This window comes from Equus przewalskii, chromosome 21, assembly GCF_037783145.1.
Source record: "Equus przewalskii isolate Varuska chromosome 21, EquPr2, whole genome shotgun sequence".
Taxonomy (NCBI): Eukaryota; Metazoa; Chordata; class Mammalia; order Perissodactyla; family Equidae; genus Equus; species Equus przewalskii.
In genome coordinates this window covers 27,550,156-27,574,808 of record NC_091851.1, presented here as the reverse complement: position 1 = coordinate 27,574,808, position 24,653 = coordinate 27,550,156, and the positions used below count along the sequence as shown (strand labels likewise).

Sequence of the window (24,653 nt, the reverse complement as noted above, 5' to 3'; positions counted from 1 at the left end):
CACGCCACGTGAGGCCTTCTCCTTGGTTCTTCTCAAGCCACTGAGGACAAGCAGCATCTTCCTCAGACAACAGGAACTGGGGAATAAGTGGGGTCTGGCCCAGCGGAAACTCTAACACACATATGGACGTGCACAGTGTTTCCAGTGACTAAGGGCCACACGAAGCAGTTGGCTGGACCCTTCCTGAAACTTGTCCCAGAATGGGCTCAGCTGCGGAACTGCTCTGACCAGAGCTGCCCCGACTCTGGCCATCCTTGGCCCCACTGTCCCGCTTTTCTGGGGGCGAGCCCTCTCCTCCCCTCAGGGCAGGGACCCAGGCTCCCCCTTTCCCTCGGCAGCAGGCGACACACAGGAGGTTCAGCATGCAGGGTAGTTTATTGATATTTGCTTCCCCAAATAACCTTTTCTCACCAGTGAAGGTTGAAAGAATGGGGGTGGGGAGGCAGGGAGGGCGTACAGATGAAAGCCAAAAGGCACATCTTGAATGTGCTGGGATGGGTTCAAAACAGGTTGGTCTGAGACTGACAAGCCCCCATTTCAGAGGCTCGGAAAGCTTGGGCCTGGGGCCGGCCTCGTGGCCGAGTGGTTAAGTGTGCACCTTCCGCTTCGGCGGCCCAGGGTTTCGCCAGTTCAGATCCTGGGCACGGACATGGCACTGCTCATCAAGCCATGCTGAGGTGGCATCCCACATGCCACAACTAGAAGGACCCACAACTAAAAATATACAACTGTGTACTGCAGGGATTTTGGGAGAAAAAGGAAAAAATAAAATCATTAAAAAAAAAGAAAGTTTGAGCTCAAAAACGTGCACTCATTCAGCCAAATCCCGTCCATCTGCTGGAGAACAGGACGCTACACCCGTGCAGGTCTTCTGCTGGTCTTCTTCTGAGGCCGGGCATCTTTCAGACCTGGCTGTTGCACCAGTGAGACCACGAACACTGCAGTGGTCCTGGCGTCTTGAACTAAACACACAGGGGAGGCCTGACCTGGCTTCATCGGCACAGGCAGAGACAAAGGTGACTGGTTAGCAGGAGCTCCCCAGTTCACAGATCGGGGGAGAGGGCGGTGCTTGTCAGTATTAGATAATGACTCTAAAATGTAGTGTAAACCCCACGAGGTGGGTGACTAAAGGCTGGACACAATGATAAGTAAGAAAGTGTAACTCTGTGAGCTGACTCGACTTCTGAACAGACTTCTAAGACCATCTCTGCTCACAGGGTGTGTGCTCCCCTTGGCTCTAAACCGTCACAGAAACAGAAGGAAGAGGAAGTGGTGGTCTGCCCAGATGGGGCCTGGGGACTGTCATGACTGTCCAGATTGCTATGGTCAGAGGGCACCCCAGCCAGACCCTGAGCCCAGGGTGGAGCGAGGGAGCGGGACGCCAGGTCCCAGGAGGGCTGCCCGAGGCCCTCGCCCACCTGCCCGGCTCTGCAGGCTCCTCGTCTACCGCTTCTTCTTGGCCTCCTTCTTGGGCCTCTTGTTGGCGGAGGGAGCAGCAGCCTTGGGCTTCCTCGTCACCTCTGCACTTCTGGGCTCCAATGGTTCTGCCTCCTGTGTGGTGATAGAAAGAAGAGTCCTACTTAGACCAACTAAGCCAACCCTGGCAAAATGAGAGCATGTCGGACAGGACTTTGCACACTGAAGCAAGCCTCAGAAACACAAGGGATGGAAACCACGATTGCCAGGACCCAGAATCCACACGTCTGCAGGACCACCCCTGGGAGCAGGGCAGTTCTCAGTGAAGAATGAGGGAGGAGGCCCGAGGGGAGGAGGCAGTCTTTGGACTGGCTGGAATCCAGGTTCCTCCAAGTGACCTTGTAAGCAACTCACTTCCCCTTTCTGTGTCTTGGTTTACCCACCTGAGAAGTGGAAATAGTGATGCACACCTTGGAGGGCTGATGTAAGGAGGCAAAAATGCATGGACAGCACCCAGTGAATGCGGCTGCACCCAGGGGCTGGCTGACCACCCTACAGAGACTAGGCAGAATTTGGGTGAGGAGCAGCTGCGGGGCCGGCGTCCTGTGGCTTGCTCTCCTTCTGGCCCTGCTGTTCTCCTCCTCTCATTCAACCCACAGAATGCCAGGGCTGGGAGCAGGGAGCATGCCAGCCGGCAGGTGGGCAGCCACCACACTGTGTTCCGTGGGGCCTGGCAACGGTGCCCTGTGGGGGAGGGCAGAGGGCAGCCTCAGGGCAGAACTCCAGACCCTCCCTACAACTGGGGCGGCTCTGACTTTTATCTGTCGTGTAGATTGTGATTTGTTCCCTGAAAGATTTGGTTTAAACAAAGGGTCTGCTGCTAAAAAAGCTTCAAAACCGCAGATCTAGTCTGGCCTTCACTGTGCTGATAACAAAAATGGGCTCTGGGGAGGGGACTCGGCCTGCCCCGGCCACAAAGGCTCAGGTCAGAGAAGAATCAGATGTGGACTCAGTCCTATCGAGTACTGCCTCCTCCCAGGTGGTAAACCACACTGGGCCTGGCCGGCAGGACATTGGCAAGGCCTGCCTGGCCCAGAGAACACCAACCACAGCCCCCGGGCCTAGTCCGGCCCACAGGTAGACTTCATTTGACGTGTACTGTTTATTTTTAAGAATTTGAGCCAATTGGGAGAATTCTCATTCAATCTGGATTCCTAACTTTTCTTGAAAACTTTAAACATCCGGTGACACTGGCCCCAAATCCCCTCATGGAAGACATGGGCTGAGCAGTGACTGCCCCTTCATTCAGGTGCCCACGACCCCCACAGCCCCGCCACCCCCAGCACCAGAGTAAGGAAATGTTTCTCGCTTTCTGTGTTCTTTTATTAAAAATGGGAAAACAAAAAGCAGACTAAGAATACTAGGAGGGAGCACACTTTTTCTAGAAGAGAAAACTATTTCATGTTTAGTTGGCCTACTCCCAGCTTCCAGCTTGCTTTCCTCTAGCCCTCCCTGCTCCTGTCGGCCCCTGGCCCAAGCCTCCAGCCTCGTCAGACAGAAGAGGCAGGACTGCGGTTGGAAGGGCTGCTCCCCACCTAAGGCCCAGTCCAGAGCTCCGTCAGCTCCCTCTTATCACCAGCACTGTCTGCTCTCCACCCTGCCAGCCCACCAGCCTCGATAGCAGATATAAAGGCCCAGCGCGGTCCCAGGCACCCATGGGTGATCTTCCCAAGACAATGAGCCCTCCACACCCTGGCCAGGTCTCTGCTCTGGACTCCCCCCAGCCTGTCCCCTGTGCTGATACTGTTTATGTAACTTAGCAAAAAAGAAAAAAAAGTTAGCCCACTAGAAAAACAAACAAAACAAAACCTCCGAGGAGCCAGTGTGTCAAGTGCACAGGCTGCCGGCTGCAGAGCCCAGCGGGAAGGCTACTGTTTAAGGCAAGCCCCACAGGGCACAACGCCTTTGGGGACCCTGGGAGCTGGAAACTGCCCCCAGTGCAGTACCTGTGAGGCCAGTGGAAAGCAGTCAGGCCTGAGTGCCCTGGGCAAACAGGCCCTGACATGGTTCATACACGGGAAACCTGCTGAGGCCTGCCAGGGTCTCCAGGGATGGAGCCCCATGAGCTCAAAGCTGGCTGCCTCCTCCGGTTTCAGTGGGGGCTGGTTCAGAATCCAAAGAGATGGTGATACCCAGCTGCCATCCCCAGGGCTTCCCTCTCTCTATAGACCCTCTCCCGGATGCCTCATCCTTTCTGGCATCTCCCAGACCTCTCTCCTGATCCAGCTGTCCGTCAAATAACTGGGACAGGCACCTCCCAGGCACATGCAACTCAACCAAGCAGACCAAACAGGGCCCCTTCTCCAGCAGGCCTGCCTACCCACCAACAGGCAGACCAACCAGAGTCCCACTGACCCCACCCACCATCTCCCTCCTCTCCATCGTCCAATCAGTCACCAAGTCCTATTGATTCAACATCCTCTTTTTTTTTCTTAAGATTAGCCCTGAGCTAACATCTGTTGCCAATCTTTTTTTTCCTTCTTCTCCCCAAAGCCCCCCAGTACACAGTTGTATATTTCGGTTGTGAGTGCCTCTGGTTGTAACATGTGGGATGCTGCCTCAGCGTGGCTTGATGAGTGGTGCCAGGTCCATGCCCAGGATCTGAACCAGCGAAACCCCGGGCCGCTGAAGCGGAGGGCGTGAACTTAACCACTCAGCCACGGGGCTGGCCCCCATCCTCTACCTCTTGACTCAGCCACTCTCATTAGGATCAAAGTCCCCACTTCAGTCCCCCCACTGCCAACTGCCCTCTCCGCTCCCTACGCCATTCCTCATACACCTGCCAAAGGCATTTTTCTAAAATGCAAATTCTCCCACCTTCAACCTTCCAATGGCTTTCCAGCACCCATAGCCTCATGTCCCACCCCTAGGATGGCATCTAAGGAGGCCACCTCTCCAGCCTCCTCTGGGCTTTTTTCCACCCCCACACTGGGTCAGGCCCCAGAGCTTCCCCTAGTCACCCTTTATAAGAGGAGCACCCTGCTTTCCTTGCCCACCCAGCAAACCCCTCCTCATGGTTTGGCCCAGTCAAGAACACACTCCTACTCACTGTCTAGCCTCCTCTGCTTCTCACCTCCTCCTCCACCCCGACTCCTCAGGTCCCCAGGAACCTTATAATGCCACTATTATTCTACCATAGTTACATGTTCTCATGTAGGTCTCCCCTACTAGCCTGTGAGCTCCTTGGAATAGCTTCAACTGTTGCTGAATGAATGAATGAATGAATGAATGAACAGGCAAAATCTCCTATAATCATGGGAACTTCACTGTTATTTATTAGCATGAAAATACATCAGTTAAGAAAAGGCCACCCTTTTTCCATGGGCACAAAGGACACGGGGAGATTTTAAACCCAATATACATACCATAAAGTACGGCTAGACATAGCCACCAACAATAATAATAATAACAACAATAAAAACAACAGCCATGACAGCAGCTAATATTACTTACAACATGCTAGGCCCTATGCTACATGGTCTGCACATATCTTGGCTTCACAAAGTGCCACAATGAGCCCCACTTTCTAGATGAAAGAAGAGCCTCAGAGAGGTTATGCAACTTGCCTAAGGGCCCGACTGGCGAGCAACAGCAACAGAGCCAGGAACGGAACCTCGGCTCTTAACGGTTATCTGGGATCTCTCCGTTTCCTAGGACCTTAGGGCTAAAGGAAACCAAGAATCCGAGTTAACTGTGACATCTACTTTCTCTCTAGTCAGCAGCCCCTGCAACCACAGGCGACGACAGAACGACAAGAACAGCTTGTTCTAGATCCGCCGAGGGGTCATTCAGAACCCCGTTTGTGACTACAGTTCCTACAGGAGTCAGGAAAGTGGGTTAGTGCTCCTCGACTCACGCTTTATTTTTTACAGTCGAAAGCGGCTCTCTGTGGGTGTGTGTACATATTACAGTCATCGAGTCATCTGAATGTATTATCTGTCTCCTCACCCCAGACCTCCTTTCTTCCACATCTCAGTTTCTGGCATCGTCACCCACCCAGTTACCCAAGCTAGAAACCCCAAGTCATTTCTGAGTTCCTGCCATTCCCTCATGCCCCCTCATCCAATCGGTCCCCAGGGCCTGTCCATTCTACTTTTCAAAGGGCTCTCGACTCCACCGGGTTCCCTCTGGACACACACTCCTGTGCTGGTTCAGACCCCACTGTCTCCTGCCTACCCCTCTCATTGTCCCAGCCTCCCACACGGTTTCATCACCATTGGCTACATTGTCTTCAGTCTGTTCTCCTGAAACAACAGCCTTGACCATGTCTGTTTTCTGCCTTAAACATGTTGCTGGTTCCCTTGCTGTATAAGACAAATTCCAAGAGTCCCGTGTGGCCTCCTGGGCCATTCCACCCCAGCCTTGGCCCTCTCCTGGCGTGCCCCCTCATGCAGCCCACTCTCTGTCACTCTGGGCTACTGGCCAGCTGCTATCACCCAGATCCTCATTCCCTTTCACGCTCTGCACAGGTGCTCAGCATTTAACACCTCTCTATCTGCACCCAGTGTCTGCAGGTTCTGTGCCAGGCACCACGGGGCAATGAAGAGAATACATACTTAGTGCTGTGCGCTATGTGGGTGCTTCATAAACATCAGTTCACTAAGCCTCCCATCACCCTGATGAGCCAGACACGGTGAGCCCCATTTTATAGGCGAGGAAACTGAGGCTCACTGAGACTCGGTGACTGGCCCAATGGGCACAGCCGCCTTCCCCCTAAGCTGCCAGGAAGCAAAGGCAGCTTCAGATGATTCAGATGCTGGAGTCCTAGCCACACAGAGCTGTAGCTCCAAATTCCCAGCTGACAAGAATAACTCTGAATGAGGGCCGGCTCGGTGGTGTCGTGGTTAAATTCGTACTCTGTTTTGGTGGCCTAGGGTTCACAGGTTCGGATCCCGGGCAAAGACCTAGCACTGCTCATCAAGTCACACTGTGGTAGCATCCCACATAAAATAGAGGAAGACTGGCAACAGACGTTAGCTCAGCGCCAATCTTCCTCAAGCAAAAAAAGGAAGACTGGCAACAGATGTTAGCTCAGGGCCAATCTTCCTCACACACACAGAGAAAAAAGAATAACTCTGAATGAATGGCTGACTTTTAATTTCTCCTCAAATGCATGTTGCCAATACAAGCCAGGCAGACGGCAGACTCCAAACACTACAGCCCCATCTCTAAATCTGGGAAGACCTCTCCTTCTCAGAAGCAGGTTTTAAGTTTCCTCAGCAATCACACCGTTGGGAGAAAAAGAAAACCTCCCCGCCAGGTGGTTCCTGGGTCTGCAGAGGCATCCTCTGCAGACACAGGCCTCATCAATAAGGAAGCAGCTCCACAGCCGCATGAGGCCAGCAAACTGCTGCTGTTCACCAGATTCAAACAATCGAATCTGTGCCACAATGCACCCAATCCCTTGCAGCAGGGAAAGCACAGAGAATTTTACAATTTCCACTGCACAGTGCAGTGTGGATTCAGTCCGATAAATCAGGACAACACGTCATTCAACACAGACTGAAACCGTTCTTTCCCCTGAAATGGTCCAGGGAAAGAAAACCACTGCACTGAGCTCACGTGGCCTCACGCACCTCACCTCACCTGATCCTCAGGAGCTCCGTGGGTCGGGCACGAACGCCCTCCTTACAGCTCATGACACGGGCTCAGGGAGGTTAGGGCGGCTGGCCCTCAGACCAGGCACACCTAGTGCTGAAGCTCCTGCTCGCCCCGCTGTGCACTCTTGCCTGAGGCCCTGGGCAGAGTCGGGGCTGAGAAGACCTTGCAGAGATGGAAGCAACACCGGCCTCGAGCAGAGGATAGGACCACCTGAAAGAGGGAGCAGGAAGGCCAGACATGTGGGCTCAACAAGGCGAAGAGAGACACCGAGTCCAGGACTCGCCTGGCAGGCGAGGAGAACTGTGATTAGAACAGCCCCAGAGGGGCTGGCCCTGTGGCCAAGTGGTTAAGTTTGGGCGCTCCGCTGGAAGCGGCCCATTGTTTCGTTGGCTTGAATCCTGGGCGCAGACATGGCACCGCTCATCCAGCCACGCTGAGGCAGCATCCCACATGCCACAACTAGAAGGACCCACAACTAAGAATATACAACTATGTACCAGGGGGCTTTGGGGAGAAAAAGGAAAAAGATAAAATCTTTAAAAAAAAAAAAAAAAAAGAACAGCCCCAGAGTTCATTCCAGGCACAATTCAGCCAGACTGCAGGTCCTTCCCACTGGCTGGTCCTGGGTCCTTGTGTGTCCTGCCGTCTGTCGAAACGCTGTTCATACCTTCCCCCTGCCCACCACACGGCCATCTCTCAGAGGTGGCTCGTTAAGCAAAAAAGACCCTGCTGCCCAATTCAACTGCAAACTCCCCCCAGGTCTAAAAAATACAGCACAGAACCGCAAAGCTGGTGCTGCAGCCTGTCTCCCGAAGTGGTGAGAACGGGTATACACTTGCCCAAGTCAATTATTTACTATGGGAGCCTTCACTGGCAAGTGAGGCCGAGTTTAAAATCAAGACCCTCATGGAAAATTTTCCAACAGGGTCTTGAACTTCCAGGCCACCGGCCAAGGGTCCCCAGGAAGGCTCCCTCCTCGTCAGGGCTCCAAACACTGTAGGGCTTTCTGGCTGACAGTGGTGAAGTCTACGTGGCATCACACTGAAAGCCCGCACTCTTGCCACCAGTTCTGGCAAGTTCTCCACTGGATCACAATGCCGGGCATCAGCTATCTTCATCCGCCCAGTACCCCCTTTCCATTTGGTTCTGGGGAGACTCTCAGTCACTGTGGTCACAGGAGAGGCCAGTTAAATGTGGCCTGGCAGAAATGGTGCCCTTCACCCATTCCCATCTTTGGGGCAAGGTATGAGGATGTGGCCAAGCAGAGGCCTTCCATGAGTCTGAAAGTGAGCACAGGCAGAAATGGCTTCTCTTGCTTATAAATCATGAGCGGTAAGGATGCAGACAGGGTCTGCTGCAGCCATCTTCCTGACACATGGCAAGGGCCTAAGAATGAAGTCAAGAGTCACAGGAGGTGTTGGCCCCATGGCCGAGTGGTTAAGTTCGCGCACTCTGCTGCAGGAGGCCCAGTGTTTCATTGGTTCGAATCCTGGGCGCGGACATGGCACTGCTCATCAAACCACGCTGAGGCAGCGTCCCACATGCCACAACTAGAAGGACCCACAACAAAGAATACACAACTATGTACCGGGGGGCTTTGGGGAGAAAAAGGAAAAAAAATAAAATCTTTAAAAAAAAAAAAAAGGGTCACAGGAAAGCCAGGAAGGAAAGAGACAGACAGAGCCCTGAACCCAGCCTCTGAACCCAGCTCTGCCTTGAAATTCCCAGTTCTAAGAGCCAACACAGTTTCTTTCTGGGGAAACTGGTGGAGCTGAGTTTCTGAACTTTCAACAGAAAGAGTCCCCATTAATACAAGAAGAGATGGTGGCAATCCACAATGACAGGGCAATGGAAGTGAAGATACCTGCCTAGGGGCTGGCGGCTGGCTGGGGAGATGTGACATAGCACATGAGGAGATCAGAACAGTCGGCATTCCAACTACGGGAGAGTTGATGATTAATCCCCAGAGGAACTGTCACTATCTGCTCCGTGAGTCGCTGAACTAAAAGTCAACACCCACTTGCTGAGGGTGGACTGGATCAACACTCTGTGTAGACACTGACCCCAGAGAGGCCTGGGAGTCAGCTCAGGCAGACTTGGGAAGGGCGAGAGGGGCTCCCCACCTTTACTTCCTTGTTACCCATTCCCTGAACTCCTGGAATTTGGCTCCCACCTCATTAAACTATTGCACTCCACTTTGAGAAAAACTATAGACTATCTTTCCAGAAAATGTGCCTGAGCATAAACACATCACATTTTTGTACACAATTTCAGGGACTTCTGGAGCCTATCGAGGGACCCCCTAGGGATCCAGGAACTCCCTGTTAAGAACTTAGTTCTACTGAAACCAAACTGCAGGCGAGCAGCCTGAACACGGCGTCAGCGTCAAACTGAGCAGCTTTTCTTCAGTCGCTCGGTTGCCCTCCCGGCCCTGTCTCGGGGAGGACTGGTTTCACGTGTGCGCTCCTTGAACTACTCGGTGGTTTTCAGGGAGACCACGGTCTCCTGGTCCTCTGCCCCGTCTCCTGAGAGAGCGAGAGGAATGGAGACTCAGCTTTGTCTGCACAGCACTCATACTCCTTCGGGAACAGATGTTCCCCGCTACCCCTAGAAGTCAACCCACAGAACTCTCCCCACCCCCACACTGGCCATGGCGGTCCCAAGCTGGGTCAACTACAGTTCCTTCCCTGGGGATTTTGGAACTGAGACCAAGCAGGAAGGCAGTCTCTGGACACTGCAGCTGAAAGATATAAACTTTAGGAACTGTTAGTGGCCATGTTTCATCTTACCACAGAGACAGTGAGCAGAGGAAGCAGGGCCTCAGTAAGAGAAGTGAAAGGAGACAGCAGGGGAGGCAGATGGCAAGTGATGGGGGGTCTCACCCCTTCCAGGGGCCCAGCTACATCCCTGTTCTGGGACAGCACCTGCATCTTTTCCATAGATCTACATTGCACAGAAGCTACTTCAAGCAGGTTAAGCATGTCTCAAGTTCAGGCCTTTCCTGAATCTTAATTTCCCTTGAAAAGCTCTGCAACTCATTCTTAGGGTTTCAAGAAACTATGCTATGAGGGTAAAATAATTCCCAGGTCTCTATGCCCCACTTCTCACTGGCTCTCCCTCTTCCACCTGGAAGTCTTGCTATTATTCCAAACTTACCACATGTAGAACTGAGTATCTCCTGTCCTCCCAAAATTGGTTTGTGCTTCAGGGAAATGGTCTAAGGACTAGACCAGTGGCTGCATAACAGAATCACCCGGGCACTTGAAGAAAATACTGATCCAAGGCTTCAGAGAACAACTGAATCAGAGTCTCCATGGGTGCAGCCCAGGCCTTTGAAAATTCTCCAGGTGGATGCAGCCAGATGAAGAAACTTGGACCAGCCCAAGGATGGGCAATTTGGGCTACCACCACCTCCTAGCTCCTTGCTCATAGCAGACATCACTAATCAATTTCTTTACTCTGGAGCCTAGCAGCAGCCCAGAATCCTGTTCACCATGGCCACCATACAATCAATCAGACTTGGCCAGAGATGAAATGTATCTGCATCCTGGACTAGACAGAAATGGTGTAAGGATCTACCTTCTTAAATTTTAGACTCCAGCCTACAAGAAAACGCTTGGATTAAGTGTGGCCCAGACCTTGATCAGGCTCAAACAAATGTTTGTTTTCTCAGGTCTTAGTTTAATGAGCTATCAATGAGAAAACGGTCTCATTTGGTTTAGGATTCTCGGGGGCTTTGGTTTTGATTTTACGAATTGGTTCTTGCTCCTACTATGAAAAGGAAGGGGGTGGGGTGGGAAGCATTTGTATGTGTTCCTTTTTTCTTCCCTGATTGCCCCCAAAAGAGCTTTCAAATAATCTGCTAAGTATTGAAGTACTGAAGCCATAAACTAGTTGCAAAAAATCAGCTTACTCCAACAACAGGAAAGACATTCTTTTGCCTTTCAAAGGCTTTCCCATCATCTGGAGCCAAAAATATTATCTTCTGACCCAAAAAGCCACTAATAAACCTTGTTTCTATAGGCCAAGCGAGAGGGATGATTTTGCCCTAAGCAAAACAGCAAAGAGAGCTATTGTTCTCTGGGTCCCCCCACCTCCTGCGCCACTTCCAGGTACCTCCCTCCTGCCCTTGGGCTGCCTGCAGTCCCCACAGGCTGTCCCCATTCCCACCAGCTCCCTTCCTCCCTAAGAGCCAAGCCCCAAGTTAAACCCCCTTCTCTTCCCCTCCCCATTCAATTCCAAATCCCATCTAGCTGCTGGGCACAACCTCGAAGCACAGCCCTAACGCTCACCCCTCTCTGGAAGACTGTTTATGCACAGAATACTGTGTGTCCTTTCCATCTACTGAGGAGTGTGGGGGAAAGAAAAGGCTGCCTTATGGGCCACCCAGAGGAAAGCGAGCAGCAGAATCCCTGAATCCCTGCATAATTGGGGGCCGTTTGCTGGCGTGAGGCACCAATAAAAAGTTAAATTAATGGTACTGTATTTATTTTTTGCTACTGATTCATTGAAAAACTAAAAATAAAAAGCTAAAACAGTAAGGTTCAGTTATGAAGACAATTCACTTGAGTGAGCCTTATTCCCCTAAACTACAAGATAAATTAAAATGAGATGTTACGTACTACATTTATATTTTAAAAGATGAGGTTTTTGTCCCAAATTAACATCTAAATGGTAGCCACAGTGAGAGAGGAGGGATGAATGAAGGCAGACTGAGGACCCTTTGCCAACTCTCTGCCTCAGAAGACCTCAACCCACTGAGCCACTAAAAACCTCAAAGAGATCAGCACAGGGCACCCCTCCGCTGAAAGCATGCTCAACTAACCAGGCCTCTGTGGCCAGCCTTGAAGGGGTGAGAACCAACAGGAGGCGCGCAGCAGCGCTCGGCAAGGTTACACACCTCTGACTCTACATCTCTGCCTACAACACAGGAACATTCATCGCCTCTCTCCCTCGGGACTCTGAGCAGGCTTCATCAGTGGCCAACGACAATACAAATGTTTGTTATTTATAATACCCAACAGCATGCCATGTCTGAGGACAGAGCCCCAGAGCACAGGGATTACGTTTTTAGAGTGTGATACAACTGTGGGTGGAAAAACTCCAATCGTGACCTCCTTCTCAAAATGCCAGAACAAGAAATGGAGATAGACAGAACAATCCAGAGGCCACGAACCTGTCCATGTTCCCCAAAGTTTTCCCCGCCCTCCCGGCTGGTCCTCCCTGCCTGGTCCCCGGCCCAGGCCCTCTTCTCATCTCCATATTCTCTCCTTAGGAGAGCTCATCCTCTCCCACGCCTTCAATTACCCAAATATTGATCAACGCTCAGCCCAGACCCTCCTCCTGAGACAGACCTGTAGATCCCACCGCTTACTTGACAGAACCACGTGGACATCTTAAAGGTACCTGTTGAAAACTGAACTTAGTACACTCCTTTCCCTACCCCCACCCCAAGCCTGCTCCTTCGCCAAGGTTCTTCGTGGCATCAGTAAATTCCCATCAACCTCCCAGCTACACAACCAGGACGTCTGGGACATAGTCATTTCCAAGATACATGGATCTCCAGAATATACTGTATACTGTTAACTGAAAAAGAAAGATGTGAAACTGTGTTTACTAGTATGCTATCTTTTGTGTATCAAATGAGGAATGTAATAAATACATATATCACACACACACATGCATTTGCGCATGTTTTCAAAAAGAAACAAAGGAAGGATAAATCAAAATAACAAAAATGGTTGCCCATGGAGGGAGGAAGGGAAAAGGGTGGAAGATACTGAGATTAAAGGAAACTTCTGTGATTGCATCTTTTTACATAGTTTTGACTTTGGGAAATGTCTATAAATGTTTTACATAATTTTTAAATTAAATCAAAAAGGAAAAAAAATTCCTAAAAATTAAAAACAAATCAGCAAGTTAACTTAACTGTCTGTCATGGTGGGAGGATACCTATATGAAGGAAAGAATTCCTAGACACAGTCCTCTGACCATATGTCCCTACTGGGACATATCTGTAGGCCAAAAAAGAACAACAAAGAAATATTAAATTTCATTCTGAGTCTTATTGTTAGTAGTGAAAAACAATGTAAGTTATTCTAAAACCATAGTAAGTATATTGTAGGTGTGCAGAATATTAAAAATAAAATATTAAAAAACCTGCTATCCTTAGAAAAGCCAGCTTGCAAGCTCGGCCCTTAGCTGGCATCTGGAAAATTGGGTTGGGTGGTTCCCAGAATTCCTAGAACAGATAAGAGTGGCTCACTGTGCCAAAACTGTTTGTGGAAACAGTATGTTTTATGCCGAATAACCTGCTTTCCTTTTGGAAGTCTGGAATTTTGGTCTAGGCTAGGCAGAGTGCTTATGTGACCTGTCCCCAATAAAAGCCCTAAACAGGGCCAGCCCAGTGGTGCAGCGGTTAAGTTCGCACATTGTGCTTCTCGGCAGCCCTGGGTTGGCCAGTTCGGATCCCGGGTGTGGACATGGCACTGCTTGGCACGTCATGCTGTGGTAGGTGTCCCACATATAAAGTAGAGGAAAATGGGCATGGATGTTAGCTCAGGGCCAACCTTCCTCAGCAAAAAGAGAAGGATTGGCAGTAATTAGCTCACGGCTAATCTTCCATTAAAAAAAAAAAAAATCCTAGGCAACGAGTCACTCTAGTGGGCTTCCCTCGTAGACAATATTTCACACAATTTGATGGGGCTCCCATTGAGACCATTTGAGCATTAAAAAAAGCTAAAATTAATTAAAACATATCAAATATATAAAAACATATGTCCAAAATGATATGAAAATCAAAGCTTCATTGGTCAAGATTGGAGGTTGCTAGAGCTCAAACTCACTGAAAATTAATAAATAAAGGGAAAGAACCACAAGCATTTATCTTGCCTTTTCCGTATGAAGATCATTCTTCAAAGTAACCATACAGGTGATAAGGAAAAGGTCTTTAGTGAAGAATTCCAGCTAATAAATGCTGAAGAACATAATGAATCTAAGAAATGATCACCAGTGGAGGCTCAAACCATTTTAGTGAAAGATCGATAGGGATTTTATAAGAGAGGGATCAGCTAACCACCTGAACCCACCAATCAATCCTAGAATCTCTGAATGTGTGACAACCAGACACCACGCACCTGTTGATGACACACAACAGGAAGTACACAGCACCAGCTACAAGGTGTTCCCCCAAACAACCTGATGGCAATTGAATCAAGCCTCCAGATCAAACTTCCTGTTGATAGGAAATATGGGGAACAGAGAAATATGTTAAATGACACCACAGAGAAGCAATCAGCCAAATCCTGGAAATGGATATCGTACATGACAATGACCTGCTTTCTCCAAAAAATCAGTGTCATGAGAAAAGGGGGTGGTGGTGGTGGAGGGAGGGTGTATAGCAATAGAGTAAGAGTCAAACAATAAAAAGGCCAATTTGATCATGTCACTCTCTTCCTTAAAACCCTCTGGGCCCTGCCCACCCCTCTGGCTGCACCTGTCATTGTGTCCTCTCGGCTCTGGCCACAGTCACCTTCACTCAGTTCCTTGAACTAGCCTGTACCTATTCTTTGGGTCCTTACACATGAAGTTCCCTCTCCCTGGGAGAGGGGGAAGAGCCTGGCCCCTGCCCCAGAGTAAGACCAAGTCCTCCCTCTCGTTACACACCTCTGAGTGCCCTGTACTCCTCACAGAAACATGTGTGAGGGTTAGTTTCCTATCTGCCCTTCCCCTAAGGACGAGAAGCTCCTGAGGGCAGACACCACATCCTTCAGCAGGGGCAGACACCACATCCTTCAGCAGAGTCCGACAAGCAGTAGGCACTAAATAAAAACATGCTTAATGCATATGTAAACTAAGTATTGATCACGTGGCTCAATGCCACCAGGAGGGAATTTGGGGACATGCTCTATTAGTAAAGCCCAGCATAGTCCCTGCGGATCGTCATGGCTGTTCATGGCTGTGGTGACTATTTTTAGTACCTAGAACCGAGCCTGAGGAGCTGAGGCTCACAGGGAAGGACTCACCGCCTCATGGGACTTGGGAAGAGGTACGATGATGGCCAGCACACAGATGAGCTGGAAGATGGCCCCCAGGAAGAGTCCATACCGTAGCAGGTTCTCCAAGAAAGTGGGCTCAGGCACCTCGGGAGGTGAGAAGTCCAGGTCGGAGGCCATGGCCCCAGCTGCCTGCTGCCTGAGGTCTCCTCTGACTCACCACTCTCCAGAACCGATTTCTAAATGCAAAGGGTAAGTGTCATGTCTCTACAACTGACTTTTAAATGGTTCTGCTTGCGCGCGCGCACACACACACGCACACATACACACATACACACAAGAACATATAAAGCAATCGTGGTGAAATGCCAACAATTCTTGAATCTAAGTGGAGGCTATATGGATAGTCATTGGACGATTCTTTCAACTTTTCCGTACATTTCAAATTTTTCCAAATATGAAAGTTAGAGAAAATAAGTAAGTAAATGCAAAAACTTCAACAAAAATCTCAAATCAACATACACTTACCGAAGGCCTGCTATGTTTCAGGTTTTGTTTATTTGTTCATCCAGTCATTCACTCAACAATACTTATTGAACACCAAGCACTGAAAAGTGAGCAAGAGAGATATAACCCTGCTTTCTTGGGGCCTACATCTTAGGACAGGGACCAACAAAGGACACACCCAGATGTGTTATGACAGCTAATGTTAACTGTTTTGAAAAAACTTAAGAAGGGCATCATTTTATTTTGTATAGTGTGAGAGGGAGGGCCTCTCTGAAGAAGAGACAGGAACAAAGTGGCAGAGATATGAAGTGTGAGAGTGAGCCATTGGGACATCTCAGAGAAGCATACTCGAGCCAGAGAGAAAGGCAATGCAGAGGCCCTGGGGCTGGGAAATGAGTCCAAAATGGCCAAAGAGGAGTGCTGAGGAGGGAGAGAGGAAAGAGAGAAGATCAGAGGCCTGGGGGCAGACCTTGCAGGACCTAGACACTTCCAATTTGACTGAGTAAAATGTGAAGCCACAGAAGGGCTCTGAGCAGAGAAGTAACATTATCTGAGTCACATTTTAAGTGTGTGTGTTGGGGGGCGGGGAGCAGAGTGAACACAGGGAGACCAGTCAGGAGGCGACTGCTAATTACCCAGATTAGAGATGCTGGGGACACGGACGACGGGGGCAGTGGTGGCCAGCGGTGGAAGGTCCGGCCTCAGCCCACCTCTAGCCTCTCCTTGCAACAGAACCCCCCACTCCTAATACCCTGGTTGAGATAAAAGAAGTGCCTGTAGTTCTCCAAGAGCACTAGGCTTTCAAAATTCTTGGCCTCTACCCAAGCTGTGTACTCTGCCAAGAATGCCCTTTCCCACTTTGACCGCTTCGCAAAGCTCCCACTCCACCTCCAAGGCTGAGCTCAAGTGTCACCTCTCCAGCATGCCCTCCCACTCTAGGATGACTGAACTGCTCCCCCTCTACCACAACACCCACAAATGGCTTCCTTCTGCCCACCCCAATGAGAAAGGGGCAAACTTACTTTGGAACCAGGCCTATCTGACTCCAAAACCCTTTGTGTTTTCAGAGATCTGTGCCATAATGCAATTTTCTGCTAAACCTAAGCTGCCAACATGGTGGCCACAAGCCACACGTGTTTAGTGAGAGTTGAAATACAGCTAGTCCACACTGACATGGCTGTTAAGTTAAATACGCACTCAATTTAGAAGACAGTATGAACATAAGAATGTAAAATATCTCATTAATGTTTTTATACTGATTACATGCTGAAATGATACAGTGAGTTAAATAAATTATATTATTAATTTCACCTGACCTTAAAGAAGAACAAAGTTGGAGGATTCACTTTCTGATTTCAAAACTTCCTACAAAGCTATAGTAATCAAAATAGTGTGACACTGGCATAAGGATAGAGACCAATGGACTGGAGAGCCCAGAGATAAACTCTCACATATATATAGTCAATTGATTTTCAAATAATGGTGCCAAGATTATTGGATGGGGAAGGACAGTCTTTTCAACAAATGGTGCTGGAAAAACTGGATATCCACAAGCAAATAATGAAGCTGGACCCTTACCTTAGAGCATATACAAAAATTAATTAAAAAACGAATCAAAGATCTAAACTCAAGAGCCAAAACTATAAAACTCATAGAAGAAAATCTTTATGACATCGGATTCGGCAAAGATTTCTTGGATGTGACGCCAAAAGAACAGGCGATAAAAGAAAAAGTAAACTGGACTTTCTCAGAATTAAAAACGTTTGCGCATCAAAGGACACTACCGAAAGAATGAAAAGACAAACTGGAAAACAATTTGGTGGTTTCTCAAAAAGTTAAACATAGAATTACCACACGATCCAGCAATTCTACTCCTAGGTACACACCCAAAAGAACTGAACGCAGGCACTCAGATACCCGTACACCAACGTACACAGCTGCGCTACTCAAAACAGCAGAAGATGGAAACAACCAAGAGTCAGGAGACGAACGGATAACAAAATGTGGCATATACACACAAAGGAATATTATTCAGCTATTAAAAGGAACGAAGTCTGACACATGCTACAACATGGAAGAACCTTGAAAACATGCTAAGTGAAGTGAGCCAGATACAAAAGGGCAATATTGTATGATTCCACTTATATGAGGTACGCAGAATAGGCAAATTCATAAAGAAAAAACTAGAATACAGGTTACCAGGGGCTGGGGGAGGGGGAATGGAGAGCTATTGTTTAATGGGTACAGAGTTTCAATCTGGGGTAATGAAAAAGTTCTGGAAACAGATAGTGGGGATAGTTATACAACACTGAATGTCACTGACTTTGCAGACTTAAAAATAATTAAAATGGTAAATTTTATGTTATGTATTATATTTCACCAAAATAAGAAACATGACTTTATCGCTTTCCTTTTCCTTTTAAAATGTGACTACTGGAAAATTTAAAATTACACACATGACCCGTATTGTACCCCTGTAGCCTGGGCTGAAGGGACGGCCCGAGACCTTCCTCCACTTTGGCTCTGTGCCTCTGGCTTTGCGACATTTTTCCAACATGGAGGAGGAGTGACTGAAGGATAAGAAAAACGGCCCTCTGGGTGAACAGACTGGGACTGATGCAAACGCAGACGTCTCCCTTTCAGCCTGGTCCTGGAGGAAGATCACGTGCCCGTGCCAGCAGGGTGGCCACTTGTCATGTCACATCTGTCTTCTTTGGGAATGGCCTTCAAAGCCTGAGGCCCATTTTTTAAAAATCCACAGAGCTGGCAGATCTTCCTCCTCCCAGGAAGGATCTGACTTCTGGAAAGAGCCCAACATCATCTGGATTCAAGTGTGGTGAATCAGGTGGGGCCTCCAGCTCAGGAATACCATTTTTGGTCAAACACAAGGTATACTGCTCAGCCACCAGGCAGACTGTTTGGGGTGGCTCGTAAACTGGCCCTGAAGTGAATTCCAAGGCGGCTGCAACAACAGCTCCACGAACCGCTTCACGGGAGGAAACAGACAGCCGCGACAGGACACCACCGTGTCACCACGGCGTAAGAAAGCTTTCATTTCTTCACAGTTGCACCTCATAAATGCACATTTTAAAAAACGCCCTTGGCCCCAATCTTTATGCCTAAGGCTGTAACAAGCCTACTGGGCTTATCAACACTTACATTTATTAGTGTTACTAACAGCAACATTATTATGAACATTCATAGTACAACAGGAAGATGGGGCCAGGAGTCAGGAATTGGAGCGCAAACCCTGACTCTATGAGCAAGGAGCTACCCTTTGGGCCGACCTCTTGACCTCCTGGAGATCTGATGTTCTCGAGAGCCAAACAACAGTATCTGTACAAAGCTTTCATGCATTTAGGCTTTTTAAAAAAATGGCAATTAGGCAATATATAACAAGAGCCATAAAAGTGATTATATCCTTCGAATGAATAACTTACTTCCTAGAATTTACAGGAAGGAAACAATTCAAAAGAAGAAAAAAGCTTCAGATACAAAAAAGTTCATGGCAGTGCTATTCATAATCCTGAAAAACAGGAAGCAACTAAAGTGTCCAAGAGTAAAGAAGCAGGCAACCAACGACAGTGCACCCTGGCAGGCTCCCCCTTCACTAAAATGACAAAGGCAAACGCGTATCAGGTCAGCAAAAGTCTTCACCAAACAATATTAATTGAACCATGAAAACAAGTATTTAAAGACTGTGACTGCAGACACACCTAAAGTGGGATTTCACTGACTAAAGATCAAAAGAGGCCACAGGAAAACGGAAAGGGCTGCTGTGAAAGCGAAGCGGTGTTAAGTTTTAATTTTTTGGAATATTATTGAAACAATGAATACAATTTAAAAGAAAACTCCATGCCCTTTCTACTTCCTTCACGAGACTTTTATAGAGCCTAATGAAGCACTGTCCAATAGAACTTTCTGCAGTGATAGAAATGTTCTATATTTGTGCTCTCCAATATGGTAGCTACCAGCCACATGTGGCTATTGACCCCTTCAATGTGGCGACTGAGGAACTGAATTTTTTAATTTTATTTAACTTTAATTAATTTAAATATAAACAGTCACATGTGGCTAGAGGACTCCCATATTGGGCAGCACAGGTGTAACAGGGGCTGGTTATAAAAAAGTTCTGGAAAACAAAATGCTCTACAAATACTGCACATGCCGTAGAACTCCTGTCTTTTCTCTGCACTCCCGTGTTTTACTTCCAGCCTGCCTGCAGTATTTCTGGGTTTCCTTTTCCTGATAACAGAAGTCACAAGAGTCCTACTCATCCTTCAGCTCTCAACTAGGAGGCGCTTACTCCTCAGACTCCACAGGACAGGCTTTGTTCCCCTCCCCCCCCCAACCCCCAGCCACTGTCGCAGTAGTAGCAGTGAGCAAACCACTTGCCAGATGCGCACAGCACCACCACTGTGGGAGGCGGGGATTACTAAGGAGGATGAGGAAACCGAGGCTGGGAGAGGCTATGTGTAATCCCCCTACCCAGGGATTACTCGGCTGAGAAGTGGCAGTCAGGATTCAAACTGGCCGGGAGGAGTCGAGCTCTTCCTCACTAGCTCAGTGGTGTCCCAACTGCAGGCTGTGAGCCATGGGAACGGCTAAAGAGTCTGCAACCTGCACCTTTTCTTCTTAAATTTATTAGCTTTATTATTCTTACTTATCAGCCAGCACTTTATACAATTAAATAAATGACAACAGAAAAGATCACTAGTAAGGGTCGGTGTTGTGTCCAGAAGCTTTTTGTCATTTATATCCTTCTACACCCCAATGTGTATGTTCTGGGTCAAAACTCAGAATGTATTTCTTACTGTTTGCGAAATACTACACTGGCGTCCAAAGTTTTCTTACTTGCTGACCTGTAAGCTCCTGGACAGCAGGGGCCCTGAGTCCCTCCTGAGTTTGTTCCAGGGTCTGACTCAAATATTTGGTAAATGATGAAGCCTCTGCCTCTGTTTCCCACCTTTAAGGCAAGGGCAAACGCCTCAACCAGCTGCCTCATTTCACGGTGTGGATGAGGAGCTGAGAGGCGTGGGGTTCCCGCGGGCCTCCAGTGAGTCAGGGCCTGGGGACCTTCCTGCAAGGTCTCCAGCCCTCTGGTGCTCCAGACTTGCTCAAGAGCAGAGGTTTTTACACCCTTGGGAAATCTCATATCTCTAAGAATGTAATTAAAAAACACATACCCATTTGTTACCAAACATTGCAAATAATTTCAGGAGATTACTGGACCCCTTGGGGCTCATCCCTGAATGCCAGACACCAGTGGTCTGAGACATTCATTTACTGGACACAATTATTGAGCAACTACTGTGTGCCGGGTACACATATAACGTAATGTCAGGGGTGAGTATTACGAGAAAACATAAAAAGGAAGGAGGAGGGGGCTATTTTCTATGAGGTGGTCAGGCTAGGACCTCTCTGAGAAGGGGACATTTCAGCAGAGGCAGGAAGAAAGTGAAGGAACAAGTCACTTAAGTATCTGTCAGAGTGCCCTAGGATGGAGGAACAGCAAGGGGGAAGGTCCTGAGGCAGGAATGAGCTTCGTGGTCGAGGAGAACGGGAGAGTGGGCAAGCTGCGTAGGGCTAGGAGGCCACTGGAAGGATTTTGGCTTCTCCTCTGAGTAGGTTTTTAGGAAAGAAATGACATAGTCTGACCACTTTAAGATGGTCCCTCCAGCTGCTGTGTTGAGAACAGACTGCAAGGGGACAAGTGTGGAAAGAAGGAGCCCAGTCAGGAGGCTGTAACGGTGAGAGACAGGCCTGCACCAGCGTGGTAGCAAGGGGATGTAAATGCTCAGGTTATAGATGTATTTTGAAGAGAGGGCCAACAGGATTGCTGAGGTAAGATCTGAAAGAGAGAAGTTAAAAATAATCCCTGAAGGTGAAATTATTCTGTGTGACACTGCAATGGTGAATGCAAGACAGTAAGCACTTGTCAAAACCCACAGCACTTTACAGCATAAAAAGCAAACTTCAATGTAGGCAAATGTTTAAACAAATCATTTAAGAGGTGAGGGTATTGCAGAATGTGACATTCTGAATTTAAATGTAACACAAATATATTAAGCACCTTCACTGAAGGAGCAGGGCCAAATCAGGTGCTGACCTCGTAACTTTGGAAAAGAGTGGAGTGTCTAAGACTAGAGGCAAAAGGAACTGTCCATGTGCACTATACCCTAGTGGATAAAACTGCTTCCCACAGGGCAGAGGGTAACAACTCTGAAACCACTATGCGGGTACACCAGAAATGAACAATTAAATAAATGGACGGTAGATAGTGGGAGCTAGGTTTGCCACAGTTGGAGTGGGAGCTTACAGACAAGCCAGTGGAGGAGGTTAGAATGACCCATGTGGAATGGATGAGAGTTGCAGACAGCAGTACCAACTCATGTTTAGCTTAATATAGACACAAGTGGCTACAGACAGAAATACTTCTAGATCTGTGTACATATACAGTTTAGCACACACATATATATCTCCTGCTCTGTCCATGGAGAGTTTGGAAGTAAGGGCATCCCAGTCGCAACGCGCACACTAACACCCAGATCTTGGGCTCTAACACCATCCTCCAGGAAAAGGAGCCAGGGCTGCCTGCAGAAATGGTTAATTCTAGGACTGAGGCAGGAAATGTACAAGATGAACCTGGAGCAGGAAGTAAAAAACTGCTCAAAAAACATAACAACACAATGACTGGGGTATGTCAAGGGATACAGGAGCCAACTGAAAGAGCTCCCGATGGGCAAAGCTGGAACAATTTGAGCAATTAAAAATAAAGCAGTGGGCCCGGCCCCATGGCCGAGTGGTTAAGTTCGCACACTCTGCTTTGGCGTCCCAGGGCCTTGCTGGTTCGGATGCTGGGTGCGGACATGGCACCGCTCATCAGGCCACGCTGAGGCAGCGTCCCACATGCCACAACTAGAAGGACCCACAGCTAAAAATACACAACTATGTACCAGGGGCACTTCGGGGAGAAAAAGGAAAAAGAAAATCTTTAAATAAATAAATAAATAAATAATATAGTACTGGATTATAACCCAAAGTATGAAAATAAATATCCATGAGTCCATACTGATATAAATGATGGATAAGTAAATAAAGAAATGGAGATGAACAGACAAATTTCCCATGGAGAAGAACTCCAAGTAATTTATGTAGATAATCTGCCCTTAAGCATGAAGCATAACCCCACGCTCCTCAAGTGTGGGCTGTACACAATGACTTTCTTCCAGGAGTACAGCCTGGAAAAGGGCGGGAAAGGGAGTAACCTTACAGTGCAAAAACCTGACTGCCTCAAGCTCGCGATGCAGGCTATCATCAACAGTGGCAGCTCACATTCACAGCATGTACCTACCTCTGGGGTGATGTGATGACAAGGGCACTTTACCTCTGTGGTCCTCCTCCCCAAAACCCACAACTCCAGTCTAACCACAAGAAAAACATCAGACAAGTCCCAACCGAGAGTCATTTTACAAAATATCTGACCAGTAATACTCAAAACTGTCAAGTTTATCTAAAACAAGGAAAGTCTGAGAAACTATCCTTTTCTACCAGAGGAGGCTACAGAGAAACGACTACTAAATGTAATGGGGGATCCTAGCACAGAAAAAGGACACTGGGGGAAAAACGGATCGAATCTGAATAAAGCATGGACTTTAGTTAATAACTTATCACTATCAGTTCATTAATTATGAAAAAAGTACTATACTAACGTACAATGTTAATAATAGGGGAAATCGGATGTGGGGCATATAGGAACTCACTGTAGTATCTTTGCAACCATTTTTAAATCTAAAACTTTTCTAAAGTAAAAAGTTTATTTTAAAAAAGCCAACATTTCAAAATAAGTAACTCCTGAGACATGTATAGCTCCCCAGACTTGACAAATAGAAAGTACATCTTCAGGGGCTGGTTCAGTTGCCTAGGGGTTAAGTTCACACACTTGGGCTTCAGTAGCCCTGGGGTTCCTGTTCTGACCCCAGGTGTGGACCCACACACCACTCAACAAGCCATGCTGTGGCAGCAGCCCACATACAAAATGGAGGAAGACTGACACAGATGCTGGCTCAGGGACAATCTCCTTCAAGCAAAAAGTGGGACAGTGGCAAGAGATGTTAGCTCAGGGCCAATCTTCCTCACCAAAAAAAAAGTATATCTTCTCTAAGACTGAAAAACCCAGATTCCAAGTATGCTGGTAAGGAATTCTTGGCTTCTAATTATGCAATTTTAAAGTTCTGTTCTGAGAATTCAACTGAAACGGACTAGGGAACAGAAAACCAGCGTCAGGAGTTACTCACTGTCTTACAGCAATGGGCTGGATACCCAATTCCCAAGAGCTGCTCAAAACTGTTAAGAGTTTGTCCTAAGGAAGGCTAACTGACCTCCCAGAACAGAAGCACAACTGGCAGCCAGTGGGCTGAAACTGGTGTGCAGATGTCCTGCAAAAGATAGTTATTATGTCCGAATTTGTCGCCACCATTTAAGAAGTGTGAGATTTCATATATTCACTTCCCGCTTCACTTAAGGAGAATGATCCAACCAACACGCACTGAGCACCTTCTTAGGAGTTTGCATCACCATCTCACTCTGGCCTCAGATCAAGCCTCTGCGCCCATTTTACAGACTGGGAAACTGAGAACCAGCGTGGCAACCAGAGGGTGCGCGGGGTTACCGGGCAACACGGCGCACGCTCAGGCCCGGACCCCCGGCCGCCTGACTCCGGAGCGCCGGCTCCTCCGAGGCTCCACCCGCGGGAGGAAGGGCCAGGTCGCGGCCGGGAGGCGCCGGGCGGCAGCAGGCGCGGCCTCCGCCTCCCCGGGGCGCCAGGTCCCCTCCGCAAGCAACTTCCTGACGAGCGCCGGGGAGGTACTCGTGCCGCGCGCGGAGCACGCCCAGACCCGCCGAGCAGCGCCGCCGGGGACCGCCGGGGACCGGCCACCTCCCCGCTCCCGCCGCCTCCGGGGCTCCGCCCCGGCCCTAAGCCCCAGCCCGGCCGCCCGCGCGGCCGCCCTCACCTCCCGCGCCGCCGCGCCGCTCCCCCGGAAGTGGTTCCCCGTGAACCCGGATCCCGGAAGT

At 48.6% G+C, this 24,653-nt stretch overlaps 1 protein-coding gene across 9 annotated transcripts; it reads right to left on the bottom strand.

Moving 5' to 3' along the window:
- Nucleotides 1-356: 356 nt before the first annotated feature.
- On the bottom strand, nucleotides 357-24,653 carry MANBAL (mannosidase beta like). 9 transcript variants are annotated; one of them, XM_070589171.1, is made up of 4 exons: nucleotides 24,593-24,643; nucleotides 15,102-15,310; nucleotides 1,419-1,551; nucleotides 357-990 (listed from the first exon to the last, which is right to left on the bottom strand). In XM_070589171.1, exons 2-3 carry the CDS (start codon nucleotides 15,249-15,251, stop codon nucleotides 1,444-1,446), a joined length of 258 nt encoding a protein of 85 aa, XP_070445272.1. In that variant the 5' UTR covers nucleotides 15,252-15,310; nucleotides 24,593-24,643; the 3' UTR covers nucleotides 357-990; nucleotides 1,419-1,443. The 9 variants fall into 9 exon arrangements, with proteins under 9 accessions (XP_070445272.1, XP_070445273.1, XP_008533460.1 ...); XM_070589172.1 differs by lacking the exon at nucleotides 24,593-24,643 and adding an exon at nucleotides 24,250-24,528; XM_008535238.2 differs by having other exon boundaries at nucleotides 357-1,551; nucleotides 24,593-24,653.